Raw genomic sequence first — 24,137 nt, forward strand, 5'->3', positions numbered from 1 at the left:
TGATATACTAAAAGCTCCATTGTTAGATTGTTTTAACTACTCCTATAGAAATGGTAGTCTGTCAAGTACTCAGTAGGAAGGTCTGATTTCTCTATTATTAAAACAAGACCCAGATGGCAAATATAAAGACCCAGTCTATCTAAAAAAACTGGAGGCCCCATACACTTCAATGTTGTGATGCAAAAATACTAGCAAAATGCATAGCACTCAGAATTAAAAAGGTTTTACCATGTATTGTTCATCCTGATCAGACAGATTTTTTACATGGACGATACATTGGAGATAATATACGACAACTACTAGAATTAATAGAACATCATGAAACATATCAGAAGCCAGAAATGGTATTTATAGAGGATTTTGAAAAGGCATTTGATAAAGACTGGATTTTATTTATAAATGCCTGGATTTTTTTCAATTTTGGTAATTCTCTTATAAAATGGGTAAAAAATTATGTATAGCAACCCCACGTGTAAAACAGTAAATAACGGCTACTTCTCAGAGTATTGAATTGTCAAGAGGAGTTAAACAAGGGTGTCCGCTGTCACCATATCTATTCGTTATGGCCATCGAAATGCTAGCTATTAAGATCAGATCCAATAACAACATGAGAGGATTAGAAATCCAAGGCTTAAAAACAAAGGTGTCAATGTATGCCGATGACTCAAGTTTTATATTAAGTCCGCAAGCTAGATCCCTGCAATGTCTCATTAAAGATCTAGATAGGTTTTAGTCCCGAGAGTACAGAAAAGTTAATTATGATAAATGTACAATATTATGTATTGGATCCTTAAAAAAAATACAACTTTTACATTACCTTGCAGCTTACCTATAAAATGAGCTGATGGTGAAGTAGACACAAAAGATATAAATAATATGAATTGGGTGGGTTGAGATTGTTAAATATAAATGCACTAAACCTCTCTCTAAAAGCTTCAGTCATTCAAAAGTTTTACTTGAAACCTAAATGGTTCTCAAGTAGATTAATAAGGAAAAACTCATCCATTGTTTAAAAATGTCCTTTTTGCCTTTGTGCAGATTGCCATGTCTCGTTTTCGATTAATTGAAAATGATACTTTTTTCAAAGTATCTGTCTTTTTCAAACAAGTATTGCAGAGCTGGCTACAATTTCAATTTCGTCCCCCTGAAAAGAAAACAAATATTATGGCTGAACTCAAATGTGCTGGTTGATAAAATACCTGTATTTATGGGAAAGATGTTTGAAAAGGGTATTTTGTTCTTATATGATATTGTAATGGTAGAGTTATGTCCATGGAGTTATCAGAATTGTACGGGAAGGTCTGCTCAATCCAAGAGTACAACCAATTGATTACAGCATTTCCCCAAAAATGGAGGCGGCAGGAGGAGGTAGGGAACTGGTCTGTCTGCCCAATATAAAGGATCAAAACTGGTGGAAGAATAGAAATAGCATAAATAGGAAAGTATACCAGTTTCATTTGAGGACCAGGATGTTGACAACTGTGCCATACAGATTGCAAAATAGTTGGGAAGAGATTTTTGATGTACCGATTCCATGGTACAGGGTGTATGAGTTGATATATAAAACAACGCAAGATTCAAGACTTCGTGCTTTTCAGCTAAAATTATTATATAGAATTCTTGCCACCATCAAAATGTTGAATATTTGGGGCATAAATCATCGAAGCTCTGCAGATTTTGTTGTGAGGATCCAGAATCAATAGACCATTTATTTTGGTATTGCCCTCAGGTAGCCTGTTTCTGGTCTCAGCTTCAGGAATGGCTGAAAATGCATAGCATTGATCTAAAATTGACCCTAGAAATAGTACTGTTAGGAGATCTGGAGAGACCAGGTCAGTCAATTACTAATATACTAATACTCTTTAGTAAAAGTATTTATCTTCAACACGCAATCTGTAGATTCTATTCAATTAGATTGAAATTGTACATTAAACATCACAGCATAGTTGAAAGATATGTGTTGCGTAGAAACACGAAGTGGGTGGCCAGCAGAGATAGATGGGATGGGCTGAGGGAAGCTGAGGGTTGGTATGGGTTGAAACAGGAAGTGGGTGGCCAGCAGAGATAGATGGGATGGGCTGAGGGAAGCTGAGGGTTGGTATGGGTTGAAACAGGAAGTGGGTGGCCAGCAGAGATAGATGGGATGGGCTGAGGGAAGCTGAGGGTTGGTATGTGGAATTGGATACAAGTGGGAGTGGAGTTGCTGTGTGAGAGAAAGAATGATGGTCAAAAGATAAAGGAGGGGGGGAAAAAGTCTAAATAAAACATAATAAAAGTACATTTGAATGACACTAAATGGCAGTGTTTTTACAACTAATGCCGGTTTGCCTGAGGTTGATGCCGTGCAGGTGTTTGTACACATGCAAATATACACACACACACACACACACACACACACACACACACACTCATTCAAATAAACACATACAAGAACACACACATACATGTAATAGTTCCAGACATGCACACAAACATATAAAGTAGGCATTGCTGTTATGATTTCAGTTGTCCTTGATGTCCTTTGTTTAAAAAATAGTTTTTTTTGCATTGTTTGCTGTTTTCCTCTGTCTTTTCCTTTTTTCTCTTTAGTTCATTCTCTTGGTTGTTGGTGCATTGGGGGGTTCTTAGGGGTGGGGAATGGAATTAATTGAATAAAAAAAATGTATATATATATTCCGGGGGGGGGGGCTGGTTGAGGGACAGCTATTGGGGAACTGTGGGGGGGATCTTGGACGAATCGGGTTTCACAAGAAGGTGATCGTAAAAAAGGAAACTATGACATATATTTTATATCACTATCATGCACACGCACCCTCACACAAGGATGGCTCTGTTGCAGAAAGACTGATACATGTTTGATAGTGTCTTGATGCTGTATTGTTTGTCCTTCATGTTCTAATACTTTAATGTTACCCCTTGTGTTTTTTGTAATAAATAATTATTTAAAAAAAGAAAAAACAACGTATTTGTGATAACAGTGGTCTTGTCCTTTGTCTCTGTCCTCTAGACGATCTGCCAAAGAAGAAACCTCCATTGTTGTACAAGCCCTCCAATCCAGACACACTGGCCTACCTGGACTTCAGTGTGTCCACCACAGGGATGCTAGCAGGAGTGAAGGTAAACTTCTAACCAGAATGTGTTTCTCCTATCAGGGAGGCTGATATCTCTAAAAGCGTATGAAGTGAAACAGAAACAAGCTGTATGAAGCACTTTGAAGTGATCGTCTGAGTGAAAAGATAGTGGTGACATTTCAACAACATGAAAGCAGTTATTGATACCAGCCCCCCTCTGCTGTGGATGACTAGCTGAATCTGTCACAGTACAGTGCTCACCCAGAAGGCCTATTATCCCTGGCGCCACAGAGCCAACTCCATACTAGGACACGCCTTGTTCACAGTTCATCTGGCCATGTAGAAACCTTTGTCTGACCGACGAAGCTCAGTAGGAAACCCAGTGAAATAGCAACTTCTAAAGATGAATCTTATCACTGGTCTGTAAGGAAGCAAATTTGCTATCAGTTCCTCAGTGGACGGGGCTGTGGATTTTCTCCCTTCACCTAGAGGCGGCTGTCTATTCTGTTCTCCATCTAGCTGAAAACGCGTAGAAGAATGGGGTCAATTGAGGTGGTGGTGGAGGGGGAGAATTGTTGTGGTGTGGGGCTCTTTTCTGTAGTTCACTAAAACAAGATCCACTCGGGCTGTTCAGCCATGTTAAATAATTATGTCTCTCATGCTGTACACTGATTAACATGACAAAATCCTGAATTTGGGTTTCATGTAAGAACATGTCTCCTACTACTACTGTGTCCCAAATGGCACCCTATTCCCTACTTAGTGCACTACTTTTGAACAGAGCCCTTTATCCCCTTGTCAAATGTACTGCCCTGTATAGAGAAAAGTGTGTCATTTTTGACACCGATAGGATTGCGTGCCACTTTAACAAGCTCTCAGGCTGGAGTAGAACTAGTGTTTTTCAATGGGACAATAACAGCTTCTATCTACCGGAGGGGAGACACACCAAGTTGTGAAAGCCTTATCCCACTATATACAGTGGGGGAAAAAAGTATTTGATCCCCTGCTGAGTTTGTACGTTTGCCCACTGACAAAGAAAGGATCAGTCTATAATTTTAATGGTAGGTTTATTTGAACAGTGAGAAACAGAATAACAAAAATATCCAGAAAAATGCATGTCAAAAATGTTATAAATTGATTTGCATTTTAATGAGGGAAATAAGTATTTGACCCCCTCTCAATCAAAGATTTCTGGCTCCCAGGTGTCTTTTATACAGGTAACGAGCTGAGATTAGGAGCACACTCTTAAAGGGAGTGCTCCTAACCGCAGCTTGTTACCTGTAAAAAATACACCTGTCCACAGAAGCAATCAATCAATCAGATTCCAAACTCTCCACCATGGCCAAGACCAAAGAGCTCTCCAAGGATGTCAGTGACAAGATTGTAGACCTACACAAGGCTGGAATGGGCTACAAGACCATCGCCAAGCAGCTTGGTGAGAAGGTGACAACATTTGGTGCGATTATTCGCAAATGGAAGAAACACAAAAGAACTCAATCTCCCTCGGCCATGCAAGATCTCACCTCGTGGAGTTGCAATGATCATGAGAACGGTGAGGAATCAGCCCAGAACTACACGGGAGGATCTTGTCAATGATCTCAAGGCAGCTGGGACCATAGTCACCAAGAAAACAATTGGTAACACACTACGCCGTGAAGGACTGAAATCCTGCAGCGCCCGCAAGGTCCCCCTGCTCAAGAATACATATACATCTGAATGACTCAGAGGACAACTGGTGAAAGTGTTGTGGTCAGATGAGATCAATATGGAGCTCTTTGGCATCAACTCAACTCGCCGTGTTTGGAGGAGGAGGAATGCTGCCTATGACCCCAAGAACACCATCTCCACCGTCAAACATGGAGGTGGATACATTATGCTTTGGGGGTGTTTTTCTGCTAAGGGGACAGGACAACTTCACCGCATCAAAGGGACAATGGACGGGGCCGTGTCCCGTCAAATCTTGGGTGAAAACCTCCTTCCCTCAGCCAGGGCATTGAAAATGGCTCGTGGATGGGTATTCCGGCATGACAATGACCCAAAACACACAGCCAAGGCAACAAAGGAGTGGCTCAAGAAGAAGCACATTAAGGTCCTGGAGTGGCCTAGCCAGTCTCCAAACCTTAATCCCATAGAAAATCTGTGGAGGGAGCTGAAGGTTCGAGTTGCCAAACGTCAGCCTCAAACCTTAATGACAAAATCGGGGGGACAGTGGGACAAAATCTCTGCTGACATGTGTGCAAACCTGGTGGCCAACTACAAGAAATGTCTCACCTCTGTGATTGCCAATAAGGGTTTTGTAAGTACTAAGTCATGTTTTGCAGAGGGGTCAAATATTTATTTCCCTCATTTAAAATGCAAATAATTTAATAACATTTTTGACATGCATTTTTCTGGATTTTGTTGTTATTCTGTCTCTCACTGTTCAAATAAACCTACTATTAAAATTATAGACTGATCATTTCTTTGTAAGTGGGCAAACGCACAAATTCAGCATGGGACCAAATACTTTTTTCCCCTCACTGTATTCAGCCGTGTTGTCATTGTTCTACGATTGAATTTATTAATTCATTAAGGTCTTCAGGAAGTGGTACTCCTACTAGCAGCTCATGAGAATATTTACATTAATCGTTTTTTGCAGTGCGTTTCCTAATTCTGATGCAGTTCAATTGAAACTCAAAACAAAGCCTTGGGCTTGAATACCGTACTGTACATTGATAAAGTTCTGAAAAAATGACTGTGGTACACAGTTCAGTTGTTCGTCATGTGTATATTGTTTAATAAAGGGCTACCCTGGTAAAAATGATAGGCTAACTTGGCTACATCACAAATACAGACTGAGTGCCAGTCTGTTTGTGCCACCATGCCAACTCCTTGTCACTTGTTGTCATATTTTGTAATGGAGTTGGCAAGAGCACAAACAGATCTGGGACCAGGCTATAGCAAAGTAGAGTGTTAACTATATTAATAATTTGTATGTGTTTGTTCTTATCATCCCTCCCGTGTAGATGTCTCATACTGCCACCAGTGCCTTCTGCCGTTCTATCAAGCTGCAGTGTGAGCTGTACCCCTCCCGTGAGGTGGCGATCTGTCTGGACCCCTACTGCGGCCTGGGCTTCGTCCTCTGGTGCCTTTGCAGGTGAAACCGAGAGAGATTGACCCTTCTAGCCTCGTCACTGCCCACCAATCACATCACACACATCTAGCTCTGCTGCGTCCGCACACACACACACACACACACACAGAGCTAACCCTGGACCTCTGTTCTGAAGAAGCCATGCTATGTTCACCCTGCGCTTCACTCAGACCCTCACACACAGTGAGTGACGTCCTCATCGGAATGCACCGTCTCTCACTACCTACAGATGTCAGGAAGCCTGTCTTCTTCAGGCAGACCAGTTAGACCTGTGCCATGCTGGGACCTTGTCAGGACGTTACAGGCCTGTCAGAGGCCGTGGTGGGGTGGGGTGGGGGGGGGGGAGTGTGTCAAGAGGGAGAGAGACACAGAGAGAGAGAGACGAAGCAGGGGGCCAAATGCAGCGCATGCATTATTCTGCTGTGTTTAGCCTCCCACCCGCCTCCTTGTGATGATGACGCCGTTCTGCTCCACTGGGCTTTCTTTAATCGCCTCCCCGTTGGAAGCACTCTCTGACATGGCACCACTCAACTTAGCAAATCTTCAGATGGAAATATCCTCAGAGGGGTGCTGTCTAAACACCAGGACCTTGCTAAAGAACAAAGCTGTTTTATTTGCCGCGTGTGTTTCTGATTGATGCCTACGCAAACGAGCCCTGACTTGTTATTCAGTGTATAATTCACTAGCTACTAGTTAGCTGCGCTATAGAGGTTGCGTTGGCCTTGATGAAATGGCATTGGTCTGGATTATAAATGGAGCCCCTGAATATATCTATATATACTGCTCAAAAAAATAAAGGGAACACTAAAATAACACATCCTAGATCTGAATGAATGAAATAATCTTATTAAATACTTTTTTCTTTACGTAGTTGAATGTGCTGACAACAAAATCACACAAAAATAATCAATGGAAATCCAATTTATCAACCCATGGAGGTCTGGATTTGGAGTCACACTCAAAATTAAAGTGGAAAACAACACTACAGGCTGATCCAACTTTGATGTAATGTCCTTAAAACAAGTCAAAATGAGGCTCAGTAGTTTGTGTGGCCTCCACGTGCCTGTATGACCTCCCTACAACGCCTGGGCATGCACCTGATGAGGTGGCGGATGGTCTCCTGAGGGATCTCCTCCCAGACCTGGACTAAAGCATCTGCCAACTCCTGGACAGTCTGTGGCGTTGGTGGATGAGCGAGACATGATGTCCCAGATATGCTCAATTGGATTCAGGTCTGGGGAACGGGCGGGCCAGTCCATAGCATCAATGCCTTCCTCTTGCAGGAACTGCTGACACACTCCAGCCACATGAGGTCTAGCATTGTCTTGCATTAGGAGGAACCCAGGGCCAACCTCACCAGCATATGGTCTCACAAGGGGTCTGAGGATCTCATCTTGGTACCTAATGGCAGTCAGGCTACCTCTGGTGAGCACATGGAGGGCTGTGCAGCCCCCCAAAGAAATGCCACCCCACACCATGACTGACCCACCGCCAAACCGGTCATGCTGGAGGATGTTGCAGGCAGCAGAACGTTCTCCACAGCGTCTCCAGACTCTGTCACGTGCTCAGTGTGAACCTGCTTTCATCTGTGAAGAGCACAGGGCGCCAGTGGCGAATTTGCCAATCTTGGTGTTCTCTGGCAAATGCCAAACGTCCTGCACGGTGGTGGGCTGTAAGCACAACCCCCACCTGTGGACGTCGGGCCCTCATACCACCCTGATGGAGTTTGTTTCTGACCGTTTGAGCAGACACATGCACATTTGTGGCCTGCTGGAGGTCATTTTGCAGGGCTCTGGCAGTGCTCCTCCTGCTCCTCCTTGCACAAAGGCGGAGGTAGCGGTCCTGCTGCTGGGTTGTTGCCCTCATACGGCCTCCTCCACGTCTCCTGATGTACTGGCCTGTCTCCTGGTAGCGCCTCCATGCTCTGGACACTACGCTGACAGACACAGCAAACCTTCTTGCCACAGCTCGCATTGATGTGCCATCCTGGATGAGCTGCACTACCTGAGCCACTTGTGTGGGTTGTAGACTCCGTCTCATGCTACCACTAGAGTGAAAGCACCGCCAGCATTCAAAAGTGACCAAAACATCAGCTAGGAAGCATAGGAACTGAGAAGTGGTCTATGGTCACCACCAGCAGAACCACTCCTTTATTGGGGGTGTCTTGCTAATTGCCTATAATTTCCACCTGTTGTCTATTTCATTTGCACAACAGCATGTGAAATGTATTGTCAATCAGTGTTGCTTCCTAAGTGGACAGTTTGATTTCACAGAAGTGTGATTGATTTGGAGTTACATTGTGTTGTTTAAGTGTTCCCTTTATTTTTTTGAGCAGGCTGTTAGTACACTCATGGTCCCAGTCACTGGTATGAAGTCTTTAAGTTTGTGTGCGCTCAGGCTACGCACTTACTGCATGGTACATGTCTCTTGTGTGTACTACTTAGTTAGTGTCCTGTGTGTACTCACTCTGTGTCTTCTGTTTCTAGTGTGTACTCCGGCCACCAGTCGATCCTGATCCCGCCTTCGGAGTTGGAGGTGAACCCTGCTCTGTGGCTGCTAGCTGTCAGTCAGTACAAGGTCAGGGACACCTTCTGCTCCTACAGCGTCATGGAGCTGTGCACCAAGGGCCTGGGCCTGCAGACCGACTCACTCAAGGTAGGTGTCCACCCGCCAAATCACCACAACAATGAAACTTCGATTTAGATAACGTTTTATTACAATGTGATGACCTGTTTTACCAGAGTAAAACACTTTGACAACTGCTGATGTAAAAACATTGATTGATTGACTGATAAGTGGCTTGTCCATCAGCCCAGACTCATCCAGCCTGGTTAGTTCTGATTTGATCCAGTTAGTTCTGGTTTCTCCGTCAGTCTCGAGGCCTGGACCTGTCGCGGGTCAGGACGTGTGTGGTGGTGGCGGAGGAGAGACCTAGGATAGCTCTGACTCAGTCCTTCTCCAAGCTCTTCAAAGACCTGGGCCTCCACCCTCGAGCAGTCAGCACCTCATTCGGCTGCAGAGTCAACCTGGCCATCTGTCTGCAGGTACAGTCAGTACCTTCCTCCTCTCCTCTGGTCCACAAACCACATGTGCTCTGTCCCTCAAAGTTTTCTAAAATGTGCAACTCTTACTGAGTTCAGTATCTGTGGGTGCTGTCTCTCTCTGTCCCCAATCTGTCCCCAGTGGGACTCTGAGAGACTGAATGAGAAGGACAACCCCAGCACGCTGGTGATGTCGACGCAGCCAACATTTAATGGATCCTATTGCCAATGTTTCCACCATAGTAGACAACGTGCTCTTTGATACATGTTAGCCAATGGGTGTTTATTGTAGCTCTGTTGTCTTGTTTGTTGAAAGGCGTGCGACTGTTTCTTGTCATTCTCTCTGCCTCCAGTATCGTTTGCAAAGCCTTTTCCTCAAGTCTTGGAAGTTAGTTGTGTTTTGTTTTATTTAGAGTTTATGTGAACTCCCTAGTTGCCTTGCAGTTTGCTTGTTTTTTGATGTGAGGGAGTTGAATCTGATTTAATTGAATGGCCTATAGTCATTAATCTGTATTTATGTGACTTAACATGGGAAGCCACAGTTGCCCCGGGGCCAGCCTATGGGGCCTACAGTAATAATCCTGGCAGGGTTTACAGCTCACAGGAGGAGAAGCCAACATGCATATATGTCCTCTACATATCTCACTCTCTCTGCCCTCTGCTTCTCACCAACAACAAAAAACTATTACCAGACATACACTGAGCTATGTGTACGTCTCAAATGGCACCCTATTCCCTAAATAATGCACGACTATTTGCCCTGGTCAAAAGTAGTGCACTACATAGGGAATAGGGTGCCATTTAGGATGCACCCTATGTCTCTGGAGGTCAGCTGTCCATAAGCATTTACACATGCTGCTACTTCATGCTTTTATTTTGGGCTCATTCTTTTACATGATTCAACTATTATTTGCAAGCTTTATTATTCAAATGTTAATGAGATAGAGATCAGAATACTATTTGCACCAGTTTCTGATGCACTTCTTTGTTCCATCAAGCAATCAAATCTGAAGGATCGACAAAGAGCCCAATCAAGAAGCCTGTTGAAAATGTTGTATTTGACACCATTATTTGGCATGTATAGATTCTTCCCTCTTAACTCTATTGTAAATAAGCGATGACCTCTGACTTACTGCATGCGTCTCTTCCTAACTTGAGTATACGTAACACAATTTCACTTAGGGCCCCCAGAAGGCTAGGGCCACCTCTGACTGGATGTGTGGGTATGGATGTGTGGGTATGGATTTGTGGGTATGCGGACTCGCGAGCCACTGCAGCCCCTCATGATGAGTTCAGATATTTTGTGGCCCCCCACCCCTATCGAAGTATAGATCAGGGATGGGCAACTATCAATGTAATTGTGTAAATGTAACTGATCATGTATAAATGTCCCAACATTTGCTAACATTGATCTATTGGCTAACATTAATAAGCCTAGTAGTTTAGAACATAACTTATTTAGTTTAAGGCTGCTTCTGTTTTTTTTGTTTCCCATTTCTATAGTTGACATTTTTGTTTTTTTCCCCCCTCTGTTTTGCATAACCCCACCCACATCTTATACTTCGTTTTGTCTTCGCCCCCTTCTTCCTCCCTCCTCCCCCTTATTTCTCCTTCCTACCTCCTCCTCACTCTCCTCCTGCTGCTGCTATAGCCTCACAGGCTGGGGAAGCTTGCTGACCAGGTAGGGGATTTTCACGTTCCCTAATCACCCTCTTCATCAGGTGTTGTGAGCGGGGACGGGACGGGATAGGTAGGGGGGGGACAGGGTAGAGAACGGGACGGGTTAGGATAGGAAGGGGTGGGGGGGACAGGGTAGAGAACAGGGGATGGGTTAGGATAGGAAGGGGGGGCAGGGTAGAGAACAGGGGACGGGTAAGGATAGGAAGGGGGGGCAGGGTAGAGAACAGGGGACGGGTAAGGATAGGTAGGGGGGGACAGGGTAGAGAACAGGGGACGGGTTAGGATAGGTAGGGGGGGACAGGGTAGAGAACAGGGGACGGGTTAGGATAGGAAGGGGGGGCAGGGTAGAGAACAGGGGACGGGTAAGGATAGGTAGGGGGGGACAGGGTAGAGAACAGGGGACGGGTTAGGATAGGTAGGGGGGGACAGGGTAGAGAACAGGGGACGGGTTAGGATAGGTAGGGGGGGGCAGGGTAGAGAACAGGGGACGGGTTAGGATAGGTAGGGGGGGCAGGGTAGAGAACAGGGGACGGGTTAGGATAGGTAGGGGGGGGCAGGGTAGAGAACAGGGGACGGGTTAGGATAGGTAGGGGGGGCAGGGTAAGGATAGGTAGGGGGGGACAGGGTAGAGAACAGGGGACGGGTTAGGATAGGTAGGGGGGGACAGGGTAGAGAACAGGGGACGGGTTAGGATAGGTAGGGGGGGGCAGGGTAGAGAACAGGGGACGGGTTAGGATAGGTAGGGGGGGCAGGGTAGAGAACAGGGGACGGGTTAGGATAGGTAGGGGGGGGCAGGGTAGAGAACAGGGGACGGGTTAGGATAGGTAGGGGGGGCAGGGTAGAGAACAGGGGACGGGTTAGGATAGGTAGGGGGGGACAGGGTAGAGAACAGGGGACGGGTTAGGATAGGTAGGGGGGGGCAGGGTAGAGAACAGGGGACGGGTTAGGATAGGTAGGGGGGGCAGGGTAGAGAACAGGGGACGGGTTAGGATAGGTAGGGGGGGACAGGGTAGAGAACAGGGGACGGGTTAGGATAGGTAGGGGGGGACAGGGTAGAGAACGGGACGGGTTAGGATAGGAAGGGGGGGCAGGGTAGAGAACAGGGGACGGTTAGGATAGGTAGGGGTAGGGGGGGACAGGGTAGAGAACAGGGGACGGGTTAGGATAGGAAGGGGGGGCAGGGTAGAGAACAGGGGAGGGTTAGGATAGGAAGGGGTAGGGGGGGACAGGGTAGAGAACAGGGGACGGGTTAGGATAGGTAGGGGTAGGGGGGGACAGGGTAGAGAACAGGGGACGGGTTAGGATAGGAAGGGGGGGCAGGGTAGAGAACAGGGGACGGGTTAGGATAGGAAGGGGTAGGGGGGGACAGGGTAGAGAACAGGGGACGGGTTAGGATAGGAAGGGGGGGCAGGGTAGAGAACAGGGGACGGGTTAGGATAGGTAGGGGGGACAGGGTAGAGAACAGGGGACGGGTTAGGATAGGAAGGGGTAGGGGGGACAGGGTAGAGAACAGGGGACGGGTTAGGATAGGAAGGGGGGGCAGGGTAGAGAACAGGGGACGGGTTAGGATAGGTAGGGGGGACAGGGTAGAGAACAGGGGACGGGTTAGGATAGGAAGGGGTAGGGGGGACAGGGTAGAGAACAGGGGATGGGTTAGGATAGGAAGGGGTAGGGGGGACAGGGTAGAGAACAGGGGACGGGTTAGGGAAGGGGGGGACAGGGTAGAGAACAGGGGAGGGTTAGGATAGGAAGGGGTAGGGGGGACAGGGTAGAGAACAGGGGACGGGTTAGGGAAGGGGGGGACAGGGTAGAGAACAGGGGAGGGTTAGGATAGGAAGGGGTAGGGGGGGACAGGGTAGAGAACAGGGGACGGGTTAGGATAGGAAGGGGTAGGGGGGGACAGGGTAGAGAACAGGGGACGGGTTAGGGTAGGGGGGGTAGGGGGGACAGGGTAGAGAACAGGGGAGGGTTAGGATAGGAAGGGGTAGGGGGGACAGGGTAGAGAACAGGGGACGGGTTAGGGAAGGGGGGGACAGGGTAGAGAACAGGGGAGGGTTAGGATAGGAAGGGGTAGGGGGGACAGGGTAGAGAACAGGGGAGGGTTAGGATAGGAAGGGGTAGGGGGGGACAGGGTAGAGAACAGGGATAGCGGTATATTGGGGCACAGCCATGGTCAAAGCTTCTCAGTAGCTTTCTAGGTGGACAGGATGTGTGATTCAAAGGTCAGTTACAGTGATGTGATTTAAGGGTTATATGGTGATATTGTGGCCATATTTGATTTAACAGGGAAAGGCAACCGTTGCCACTCTGAGCTGTTATAGGCTGAGTTACGAACGGCACCCTGTTCCCTATATAGCACACCTCTTTTTGACCAGGGCCCTATGGCCTGTGGTCAAAAGTAGTGCACCATCTAGAGGAAAGGGTGCTATTTGGGATGCGCACACACACTGTTTTGTTTGTGTAGCAGCAATATGTTCTACTGTCTAAAGGTGCCATTTGAGACCCCTCTTAGCAAAGCTCTCAGCACTTAGAAAAAGTCAGCTCGTTAAGATTACATCCCTGCAGTACTGAAACGTTAACCTGTGCTGGGCCAACTTGTCAAGTGTGGTCATATCATATCAGTGACAGCTTCCAGTTTGCCTTGGCATAGATACTGCCACAGCTCACCTAGACTGCTTTCCTTCTGAGACCCAGAGAGACAGAAGTGCAGTGAGAGTACAATACCACCATGTCACTTGTATAGTACTATATTAGAGTGGTAATAGCCTAGTCCAAATTAGCCTCGGTGAACTAAAGCACATTCCCGATCTGAACAATTCTAGTTTAGTGCAGTGTGACTGCAGTATTTGCAGTAGTAGTAGTATTGTCATAATTTAGGCCTGCTCGATGTTTGAGTGACTGTAGATAAATACTGTAGTACCGTACTATTGCGATACTGCTATAAGACTGTATAGTGTGTCCTGTTTGATGGTACCCTGTGCTCAGGACTGAGTCAGTCTAGCATGTGCAGCTCTATGGCTGGTCTGAGTCAGTCTAGCATGTGCAGCTCCATAGCTGGCTGTCTATGGCTGGAATGAGTCAGTCTAGCATGTGTAGCTCTATGGCTGTCTTTCTCTCTAAGGTGGTGGATGCTGCTCTGCTGCTTCCTCTGCCAAAGCCTTAGCCATGCTATTAAAACATGCTGCTGAGTCACGGTGCACTGCAATCTACCTGGGGAGGGCCGGGGATGGCTCTAGTCCAGGGTGTTGAGGAAAGCGCCACATCAGCAAGCATGTAACACCCTGGACCAGAGCTAGGCTGAGGAAGTCTGGGGAGGGGAAGCTGCTCTGTGCTTTCTCTATTTCTTTGTTGGCTGGTTTCTCCTCTTTATTCATATGGGTTTTTTGGTTGTTCACTAACCTACTAGATAGAAAACACTATCAGACATGCACACTACTGTTCAAGTTGGTGCTTCTGTGTTCAATGTAATGTATGTTGGGATTGTGTTGTTCTGTCTGTGTGGCTTTGACTCTCGTGTCTGGCCAGTCAAGCCTCCACTGAACTGTCAGCTTTCAAAACCATCTATTGACGGGACAGATACAGATTGGGTTTGCTCGTTCAGACATGATGCACTATATCACCATGTCTACCTCCTCTCTCTCCTTCCATCTGGTTGTATTCTGTTCTCCCTTCCTTTCCTCTTAAAAAAACTGTTTTTGTTGTTTTGTGGCTTCTTTCTGTGTTTGCATGAGGTGGATCAGACTGGATCTGATCTCAGAACAGTTTTTAGGTGCACTTTTTTTGTGGGTATGTTTTTCATTTTACTTTTGCTCTGGGGCCGTATCCACAAAGCGTCTCTCACTAGAAAATTGGTCGTAAGTGCTGAGACATTTCACTCCTACTATTATGGGTCAAAATAAAAGCTAAGCATGAAGCTTAGTCAACAGATATTTAGGAGACCTCACATGAGGTGTCCTAACCAGTTAGGAGTTACCAGCAGGTGTCATGATAATAGAAAATAGATAGTAGAAAAAGGCAAAGATTCAGTGGTACCTGTGCCACTGCAGGCAATTGACTTTGTTGTTGAAAGACATTTTTTGATATTTCTGATCAACCTATAAATAATCTAGACCTACATGCAACAGTAGCCTCAAACTTTTGACAATGATTTCACAAGGCCTAATTCACATGATATGACTAATTACTTCTAACCACTAGGCTAATAAATAATCTCATTTGTTTTCTGTGGATTATTTCATCAATTAACCTATCATGTGATTTCAAGTTATCCTTGAGCGCAATATCACGTTTAAAGAAAGATGCCTGAATTGGCCATGCCTATAAATTGGGCGATTGAAAGCTAGGGCCTATGTTAACTTTGATTTGTGTTGGGTGGAAATTATACACATTTCAAAAGTTTTATGCTAATTATCGGCAAGTAAAAATGAACAGTAGCCAACGTGATCATGTCGGGCGAAAACACGGCAACTCGTCGTCCGCCACAAATGATGCATGGCGAGACTCATCATTCGCACAAGTTCAGTCAAAATGTGCTGTCAGATCACGTGCTGTCTGAGATCACGTGCTGTCTGAGATCACGTGTGGCTAAAGTACGAATGAACGTACTGACGGAGACAGAGCTACAGTCCCATCCCTGATTTCATTGTGGGGGACGGTTTATATCAAACGTTTGACCATTCCTTTCAACCACACCGTGGTTGTCAGAAGCGTGCGCAGCTGGCGACGCTTCGTTGCGATTGGTTATCATTTGCAACCCTGTCAGTGAGCTTGATCCCAAATGTTCCTTTGCGGTACCTCAAACTGTCGGTGCTTTGTGGATACGGGCCCTGTTCTGTTCTTTTTGGTTTTTAATGACTTCAACCTTTTCTTATTGTCCTCTTCCACAACCGTGGTCTGACTGAATGTTCTAGTTAGTAGCCCACTAGGATTAGTATTGTTGGTTGGACTTGTCTCAAAACTGCCATTCACAACCAGTGTGACCTGTAGGCATTCTGTTAAGCACTAACATGCTAGGAGCATCTAGACAGTGCTGTGTTCATGGCTCTAAGGCAGCAGACATCCTAGCTCGGACACTAACCCCGGCATGTTGTCATTCTGCAGGGAACTTCGGGACCAGACCCAACTACTGTGTATGTGGACATGAGAGCGCTGAGGCACGACAGGTAAGGGAATGCTCCTATCAGAACATCCTCTTGAGCATTTGTTGAACTGAATACATTATTTGGTAAATTAACTATATCGTACACCAAGTGGTGCATTTTCTGTTGTACTGTTTATTATACGTCAGTGAGTGACACATAGGGGGGTCTTCAGAATCAGAGGGATGAGATCTATGCCAACAGAATGTTGCTCACAACCAAAACAATATATTGGACCATGCTCGCATGACATTGAAGAATCAAATAAAATTGTATTTGTAACATGCGCCAAATACAACCGGTGTAGACCTTACCATGAAATGCTTATTTACAAGCCCTTAAAACCAACAATGCAGTTTTATGAAAACACCTAATTAAAATAAATAAAAAGACCGAGCAGTAAATAACAATAGCGGGGTTTTATACAGGGGGTACCAGTTCAGAGTCAATGTCAGTGTTGAGGTAATATGTACATGTAGGTAGTTATTAAAGTGTGACTATGCATAGATGATAACAACAGAGAGTAGCAGCAGTGTAGAAGACGGGGGGGCAATGCAAATAGTCTGGGTAGCCATTTGATTAGCTGTTCAGGAGTCATTACCTCTGCAGTGTCCATTTACAGTGGAAAAGTTCCACCGCATTGTATGCATAAAGGTTGGAGCCAGACGCATTCCTTGTGACACTAAAATAGTGCAGTCTGATATAACTGGCTATGGAGCCTCTAGCTGTGTTCGCTAAGTCTGACATTAAGATTAGAAACGGGTCTTTAAGACGGCCCGGGGTTAGAACAGTGGGTCTGGGTAGAGACACCCTTAAGACATACGTCCCTCTCCCACACCCAGTCAACACATCAATAGGACTCAGCCTGCAGCTGCTCTGGACTAAGGTACATCCCAAATGGCACCCTAATTCCCTTTATAGTGTACTACTTTTGACACGCGCCCATAGGGCTCTGGTCAAAAGAAGTGCACAATATAGGGAATAGGTTGCCATTTGAATGCAGACGGAGTCTGAGACAGTGTACTAGCAGGGCATATAGCTGCTGCTATTCACATACACACTGTGATTCTAGACAGTCGTTTTTGTCTCCACCACTGTCCTCCTCCCTGGGATGTAGCTATTGTTTGTTTTGAAAGTTCAGTCTAATTAATTTGTAGAATTAAAGGGCTTGTATAAAACTGCTGCATTGATGAAATGTGAAATAAAAGGTTTCAGAATGTAATCTATTGCTCTCCACTATCCTTTGGTCTTGATGATGAAGTGCTCGATGAGGACGACTAGCCAGATGACACGCTGACTCACAGGGTGTGTCTCAAATGGCTCCCTATTACCACAGGGCTCTGGTCAGAAGTAATGCACTATATAGGGAATAGGGTGCCATTTGGGACGCAACCACAGTATTGACTCAGAGGCCCAGTAACTCTTTGCTCCCTCCCTCCCTCCCTCCCTCACAGGGTTCGTCTGGTAGAGAGAGGTTCTCCACACAGCTTACCACTCATGGAATCTGGAAAAGTGAGTCCCTGCCTGACTTGGTGAATGAGTGGATGAACAAACAAATGGTAGTAATTTGCATAGATACAGGGTAGAATCTACAGTTTCATCTCAGTGATTTAAAAATACTTCAGTGTCTTATGCAGTGCTGTGATTCATCTAGTCGTGTAGTTAGTTTCCACAGCAACCCATCCCCATAATTGAGGAAGTGTAGGTGAGAGTTAATTGTGCCCCGGCTGTTTCACATGGACCAGCCAGGAGATCAGGATCAGTCTGTACCACGCAATGAGGCTTTTCTCTCTCGCAACATTAAATCCTGTTACAGTTTGTGGCTGCTTACTAAATGGCGCCCTTTTGGGAGAGAGAGGGAGTCAGGCCACTTCACTGTGCCTCAACCCAGTAAATCAGTTACATAAATGGCCTCTCTGAAAGGAGAGAGGAGAAGAGAGGAGTGGTGAGATGAAAGCACTAATCGTCTCTTCCTTAATGCCATCAGATTCTACCTGGGGTTCGAATTATCATCGCTAACCCGGAGACCAAGGGACCGCTGGGAGACTCGCATCTTGGAGAGGTCGGTTGAGACATAATCACTCACTCATTAAACTCAATACAAGCTACAATAAATTGGGCTACAATAGTCTCTCTCTCTACTTAAGTGTCATAGCTCATTAGGTATTCACTCTCTCATTAGACTAAACTACAATAGTCTCTCTCTGTGTACTTCAAGAGTCAGCCCACAGAACTTCAGTCCCACTTGATGTTAAAGGGAAATTTCACCGTTTTTAAACTTCATATTCCAGCACCACCCCAACATCAACATCTGTGAAAATGGGGCGTTTCTATGTTTTGTAGTAAAATATATAGCGGAAGATGGTTTAACCAATGACCTCATCAACCAATTAGTAGGCAATGTCATTGGTTAAAATCACAGGATGCACACCGACGATGTCATTGGAAACACTATCTTCCCCTCTGTTTTACTACAAAACATAGAAACACGCCATTTTCACAGATGTTGTTGATTGTGGGCTCCCTTTAAGGAGCACACCATTAATATCTTAGATATCCAGTGTAATGTTCTAAGATCAGGAAGTGTTATGTAATTGGTCTAAAAGTACACATTTGTCACTGGATTGGTCTGGACACAGATCCACTATAACACATGTTTGATATTAGCGATAAGTCCAGCGGTCCTGTAAGTTTAAGGGCTGAGTTGTTCTGAATTGATTTGGGTAAACAATCATACAACTAGACATGGATTGGCTCCCCAGAGGATCTCACTTAAAAATAATGAATTTAAACATCGAATTGCTGTCCTGTCCACAGATCTGGGTGTGCAGTGGACACAATGCCAGCGGCTACTTCACAGTGTATGGAGACGAGGCCCTGCAGTCAGACCACTTTACCTCCCGTCTGAGCTTTGGAGACACACAGACAATCTGGGCCCGCACCGGATACCTGGGCTTCCTCAGGAGGACCGAACTCACTGATGCCAGCGGGGGTAAGCTATGTGTCACTACCAAATGTACTTATCATGCATACTTTCCCAGGTGAGCTTCACATCCACTAGCAGCGGTTTGTAATTATGTTTGTGTGTGCAGAGCGACACGATGCCCTGTACGTGGTGGGGGCGTTGGATGAGGCCATGGAGCTGAGGGGAATGAGGTACCACCCCATCGACATCGAGACCTCCGTTATCAGGACGCATAAGAGCATCACAGAATGGTGACAACTGTAACTTCATAAGGCTACATGATAAGCATCTCGATAAAATACAGTAGCTTGGGGATTTGTGGTTCTGGTGTAGCTCAATGGTTTCGGGGCATTTTATCCAAGAGAGAAAGCAAGTAGGTGGCAAGTACGATGCAGAAAAACTCGTTAACTATTTACAGGTCAGATATATTGAATGATCAGATCAGCCTATGGTGTGTGTGTAATATCTCTATATATCTCTATATATCTCTATATATATATATATATATCTATCTATCTATCTATATATATCTATATCTCAGGACAACTGCAGTAGGGGCATTTTAACAAATTATTTTCTGGTCAAATATCAAGCTGATTTTGTCCAATTTCAAGTTGTTAATGGTGACCAGTTGAAATGCCCTAGATTGACTTATATTGTACTGTTGAAATGCCAGAGTGAGTAACTAACTTACAACATGCACAGTACCTCCTTATACTGTTTGTTGTAGCAGTGCAGTGTTCACATGTATCAACCTCCTGGTGTTGGATCTGGATGGTTCAGACCAGTAGCTCATGTTTAAACTAACTGAACCTGAACCTGACTACCTGTCTCTGTCTCTCCCTTTCAGTGCGGTGTTCACGTGGACCAACCTCCTGGTGGTGGTGGTGGAGCTGGATGGTTCGGAGCAGGAGGCCCTGGACCTGGTGCCCCTGGTGACCAACGTGGTTCTGGAGGAACACTACCTGATCGTGGGGGTGGTGGTGGTGGTGGACATCGGCGTCATCCCCATCAACTCCCGGGGGGAGAAGCAGAGGATGCACCTCCGGGACGGCTTCCTGGCCGACCAGCTGGACCCCATCTACGTGGCCTATAACATGTAGCCTGCCGTCTGGAGACCTACTAGACCATAGACAAGGCCTTAAACCGACGGGCTGAGCTTTATGTACATACTGCAATGCAACAGGACCTCTGGTGTCTGAGGAGAGGAGGGAGAGAAGATGTGAGTCCTGGACCCAGGCACTCGCCTAGTTTGTGGGACGTTGTCGCTAGTTCAAAACAAAAACGCCTAAATTGGCAGGAACAAGAGACTGGTTAGTGTAGTGAAAGATTAGAATGGAAGGAGCTCTGTGTGTAGATGATGGGAGAGTGCCAGTCTAGTTTATTAGATTTGAGCTTTTTTGGTTATTGCTTTAAGTGTGTATATATTTTCCATGTTACGTATTGCTGAAGTCGCTCGTTTTTTTTTAATCTGCCCTCTAAGAGGTTAGGGTATTTTTTTAAGAATATTTACAAGCTGTGGCAAATGGTATTTTATGTTGACCTTTTTTTATGATATCAGTCATTACAAATACAGATATGTTTTGATACAGGACATATCAATTTTGTCCTTGAACTTTACAATATGAGGTACAATATATTGTTTTGTGTTTGGTTATTTTTTTTACAGTTACATTTTTAGTTCTGCGCTAACACTTATTTTTCTGTAACAACTGTCCCAACTACAAGGGAAACCAGTGTGAAACCAGTGTGAAACCAGTGAGAAACCAGTGTGAAACCAGTGTGAAACCAGTGTGATTATTTCAAGTCCAGCAGCCTTTTACTCAGTTGTCATGTTCAATATCATTATACTTCAATTGAAGGAAAACACTATGTTATTTCATATCATGTAAGTATGTACAAAAACTGATTTTAATTTATTTTGTTCACTTTAGAAGTATATGAGAGAGGACATTCAAGAATGTTTTAATCTTGAATATTTGCTAATATAAAAACAAAGCATTGTATTATCTTGAGTGAATACTAGTATCACATCAAGTATATAAAATATAGATCTATATTAATTAAAAAGACCTAGGTTTCACCAAGGAAAATGTGTGCAGTTTATTGAGAGGAGAGTCTGAATCCTTAGTCACCCCCTTTATGTCCTTCAAACAACGCAACAACTTCAGCTCTGTATATGTCAGACATCATGCAAGTTGAGAAGTACTGCATTTCAGAGACAAAGAACAGCTCTGAAAGGATCAAAAGCACTTTTTGAGAAATGTCTGTGTGAGGAGGATGATGGTACAAACGCCTCCGGTGGGAATGATGATGAGTATGTCTTTGTGCTGACATGTCAAACACTTGTTTCTGAAACAACAGGTTGGAGATCTTCACCAGAATTTTAAAAAGAAAGTTTAGTCCTTAATATTTTTACATTGAGAGATCAATCAGGGCTCCTATATTGATGTCAGAGGGGAAAAAGTACAAGATAACACTTTTACGGAAACCCTTTAGAGGAATAAATCTTGAGGCAACTATCATAAGGTGGAAGAGCAGTTGTGGGGGAGAGTGAAACCTTAAATCTGTGTGGAATCGTACATGATTTGACGGTAAACTTCATGGCTAAGAATGTTTTAGTTCAACACATTAGAATCTTTAAAAGCACTTTCTAGTATCTACACAGCATTTTTTTTTATTGGCAAGAATGACCCTGACTTTTTTTTATATAAAAAATGTCTGAACTGAGTTGGCATAAGTCTTTCAATTAAATAAATATTTCAATGATTTTGACTATAAAATGTTTGTTTATTGCAGCAGTACACGGTGTTTAAATTTTAGCAGAGCAACTTACAGGAGCAATTAGGGTTAAGTGCCCTGCTAAAGGGCACATTGACAGATGTTAACTGGTCGGCTCGGGATTCAAACCAGCGACCTTTTGGTTACGGGCCCAACGCTCTTAACTGCTAGGCTACCTACCTGCTGTTTCAGAGGTTGCATCTCAATGTAATTCTATCATATGCTCAAGCATATTTGATATGTTACATAAGATTTTTGTTTTGTTAACTTTATGTTCATACACACATTACATAGCAAGTTTTCCATATCTTCTATGGTAGTGTAATGTATAATGAATCAAACCCACCAATCAATCAGTTTGCTCTATTAAGAGTTATGACTTTTTTTTTAAAGATATGTAACCAAGAATTATTGATGCGAAAGAACAAATACTGAGTCAGCCAGTCTCATCAGAGCAGTCTGCACATCTGAACTATGTTTTGCCACTTTTTATTTTATTTTGAAAGGCTTATCTCAACAGAGGCAATGCATTCTAATCACAAACATTACAGCGAACCGTTTCTAGAGATTTACAAAGTAACAGATGATTGTGTGCTTTGCTCATAGCCCTCGGTTGAGATACACGTTTATACTGTTTCATAGCTGTTCATTGAAAAAATGATAATTGTCCCATCCTATACTTGTCACAGTGCTGTAAATCTACTTGTTGCAAATCCATCTGGTACACTGCTGATATTTGGTGGCTTTCATTAGAGATATAGATCTGAGCCATTCCTATTATGAAAGGTTTATACAGATCTACCCATATGAAAATCTAATCTGAAGATATGTATTACTGTTTTCAAAATGTATTACAAAATCCATCAACTATGGCAACTTTCATACATGCATATATTTGTTTGCATGTAGTGAAATATGTAAGGGATAATCGAGGGGCTATGCGTTCTATGGAAAATAATGAACGATGAGCACAATGTGCTAGCGGCGTTGCGTTATTTTCCAGAGCCCCGTGTTGATTATCCCTTTTATACCGTTGCAAAAATGTGTTAATTTGCCAGTACAAATGTTTCAACATCCACTGAAGTAGCTAGCAAGTTTACAAGAGAGTAGCAGTTGCCGCCGTGTGAACCAAACAAATAGACTTGCTAGTTTAGCTAACAAACCATCAGTCCTAGCTTGCTGTTATGAAAATCGATTTTTAACAATGGCAATAATGTTTTAAATTCAACTTTTGCTTTTAAAAGCAGATCAAACATAGAACATGTAATGAACTACAGCCATTGAATTCTACCATGCGCAATAGGGAAATAATGCACGCTCTAGAATGCCCTTCAAGCAAATCAGAAACATGTATTCAACAATGCCATGGTATAAGTTAAAATAATTACTATTTCAGTGTTTGCACATTGGAACATTTTGGAAGTAGCACAATATATCGTTTTTCTAATTCATGTAGTATATTTTGACAGATTTAAATAGGCTCCTTATATTTGGGATTTTTACATCTTTTTGTAATGAAGAAAGGACTGAAGTCCTAATTTTGGGAATATATTTACATGTTTGCTTTTAGTGGTTATTCAGTTAATTTATTTCCAGAAGAAAGTCTTAGGCCTACTGTATCTACATGTTTGGGAACATTGATATCTTCAAATAAAACATTTCCATATGAAGAAAACCGCTGGATTGGAAATCTAGAACTCACTTGTGAGCAAGTTTGCATGGTTGAATGTAAATACTGTTGGTGGCTGAAAACAAATACAATTAAGGCCGGGATTTTATTATATCACAGCTTTTAAAAGCAATGTGTTCGTGGTAGTGAGGAGATGGGAGAGGCAGGACTTGCAGCGCGATCTGCTTCACAAATAGAACTGACTTTATTTTAGCCCTTGGCAATGCAGATGCTCGTTGGCGCACGCCAGCAGTGTGGGTGCAATAATTGAATATTATAGATTTCTAAATGTATTTGCGCGAGAGGTGTAGTCAGGGTGTTACAGGCTGACTACACCGCTCACGTCGCAAAATAAATTTAGAAATCTATATTATTCAATTATTGCACCCACACTGCTGGCTTGCGCCAACGAGCGTCTGTGTTGCCAAGGGCTAAAATAGAAGTCAGTTCTATTTCTGACGCAGATCGCGCTGCAAGTCCTGCCTCTCCCATGTCCTCATTGGTTTATAGAAGCAGGTACCCAAGTGCCATCTCCTCATTGGTTATACTCAAGTGGGTGACAAAGACGAAATAGGTCGGTGGCGGTAATGCACCTAATTTATGAAAGTTGCCAATAAAGTCAAGAGAAGAAAAAGCCTGGAAGAAAGAGGGATGACTAG

The 24,137-nt window shown here is 44.2% G+C and overlaps 1 protein-coding gene across 12 annotated transcripts in view; it reads left to right on the forward strand.

The window, feature by feature from the left end:
- LOC115156908 (disco-interacting protein 2 homolog C) overlaps positions 1-23,484 on the forward strand; it is a 245,037-nt gene extending 221,553 nt beyond the window's left edge. For 10 of the 12 annotated variants that reach the window (XM_029704710.1, XM_029704712.1, XM_029704713.1 and 7 more), the window contains 11 exons: positions 3,008-3,117; positions 6,077-6,207; positions 8,691-8,859; positions 9,078-9,248; positions 10,897-10,926; positions 16,026-16,087; positions 17,518-17,575; positions 18,051-18,125; positions 18,881-19,055; positions 19,156-19,279; positions 19,879-23,484. In XM_029704710.1, the coding sequence (XP_029560570.1) occupies positions 3,008-3,117; positions 6,077-6,207; positions 8,691-8,859; positions 9,078-9,248; positions 10,897-10,926; positions 16,026-16,087; positions 17,518-17,575; positions 18,051-18,125; positions 18,881-19,055; positions 19,156-19,279; positions 19,879-20,131 (1,358 nt within the window). In that variant the 3' untranslated portion in view covers positions 20,132-23,484. The remainder of the gene's footprint in view (positions 1-3,007; positions 3,118-6,076; positions 6,208-8,690; positions 8,860-9,077; positions 9,249-10,896; positions 10,927-16,025; positions 16,088-17,517; positions 17,576-18,050; positions 18,126-18,880; positions 19,056-19,155; positions 19,280-19,878) is intronic. The other 2 variants (XM_029704716.1, XM_029704722.1) reach the window with 1 other exon arrangement.
- The last annotated feature ends 653 nt before the right edge of the window (positions 23,485-24,137 follow it).

This window comes from Salmo trutta, chromosome 21, assembly GCF_901001165.1.
Source record: "Salmo trutta chromosome 21, fSalTru1.1, whole genome shotgun sequence".
NCBI lineage: Eukaryota > Metazoa > Chordata > Actinopteri > Salmoniformes > Salmonidae > Salmo > Salmo trutta.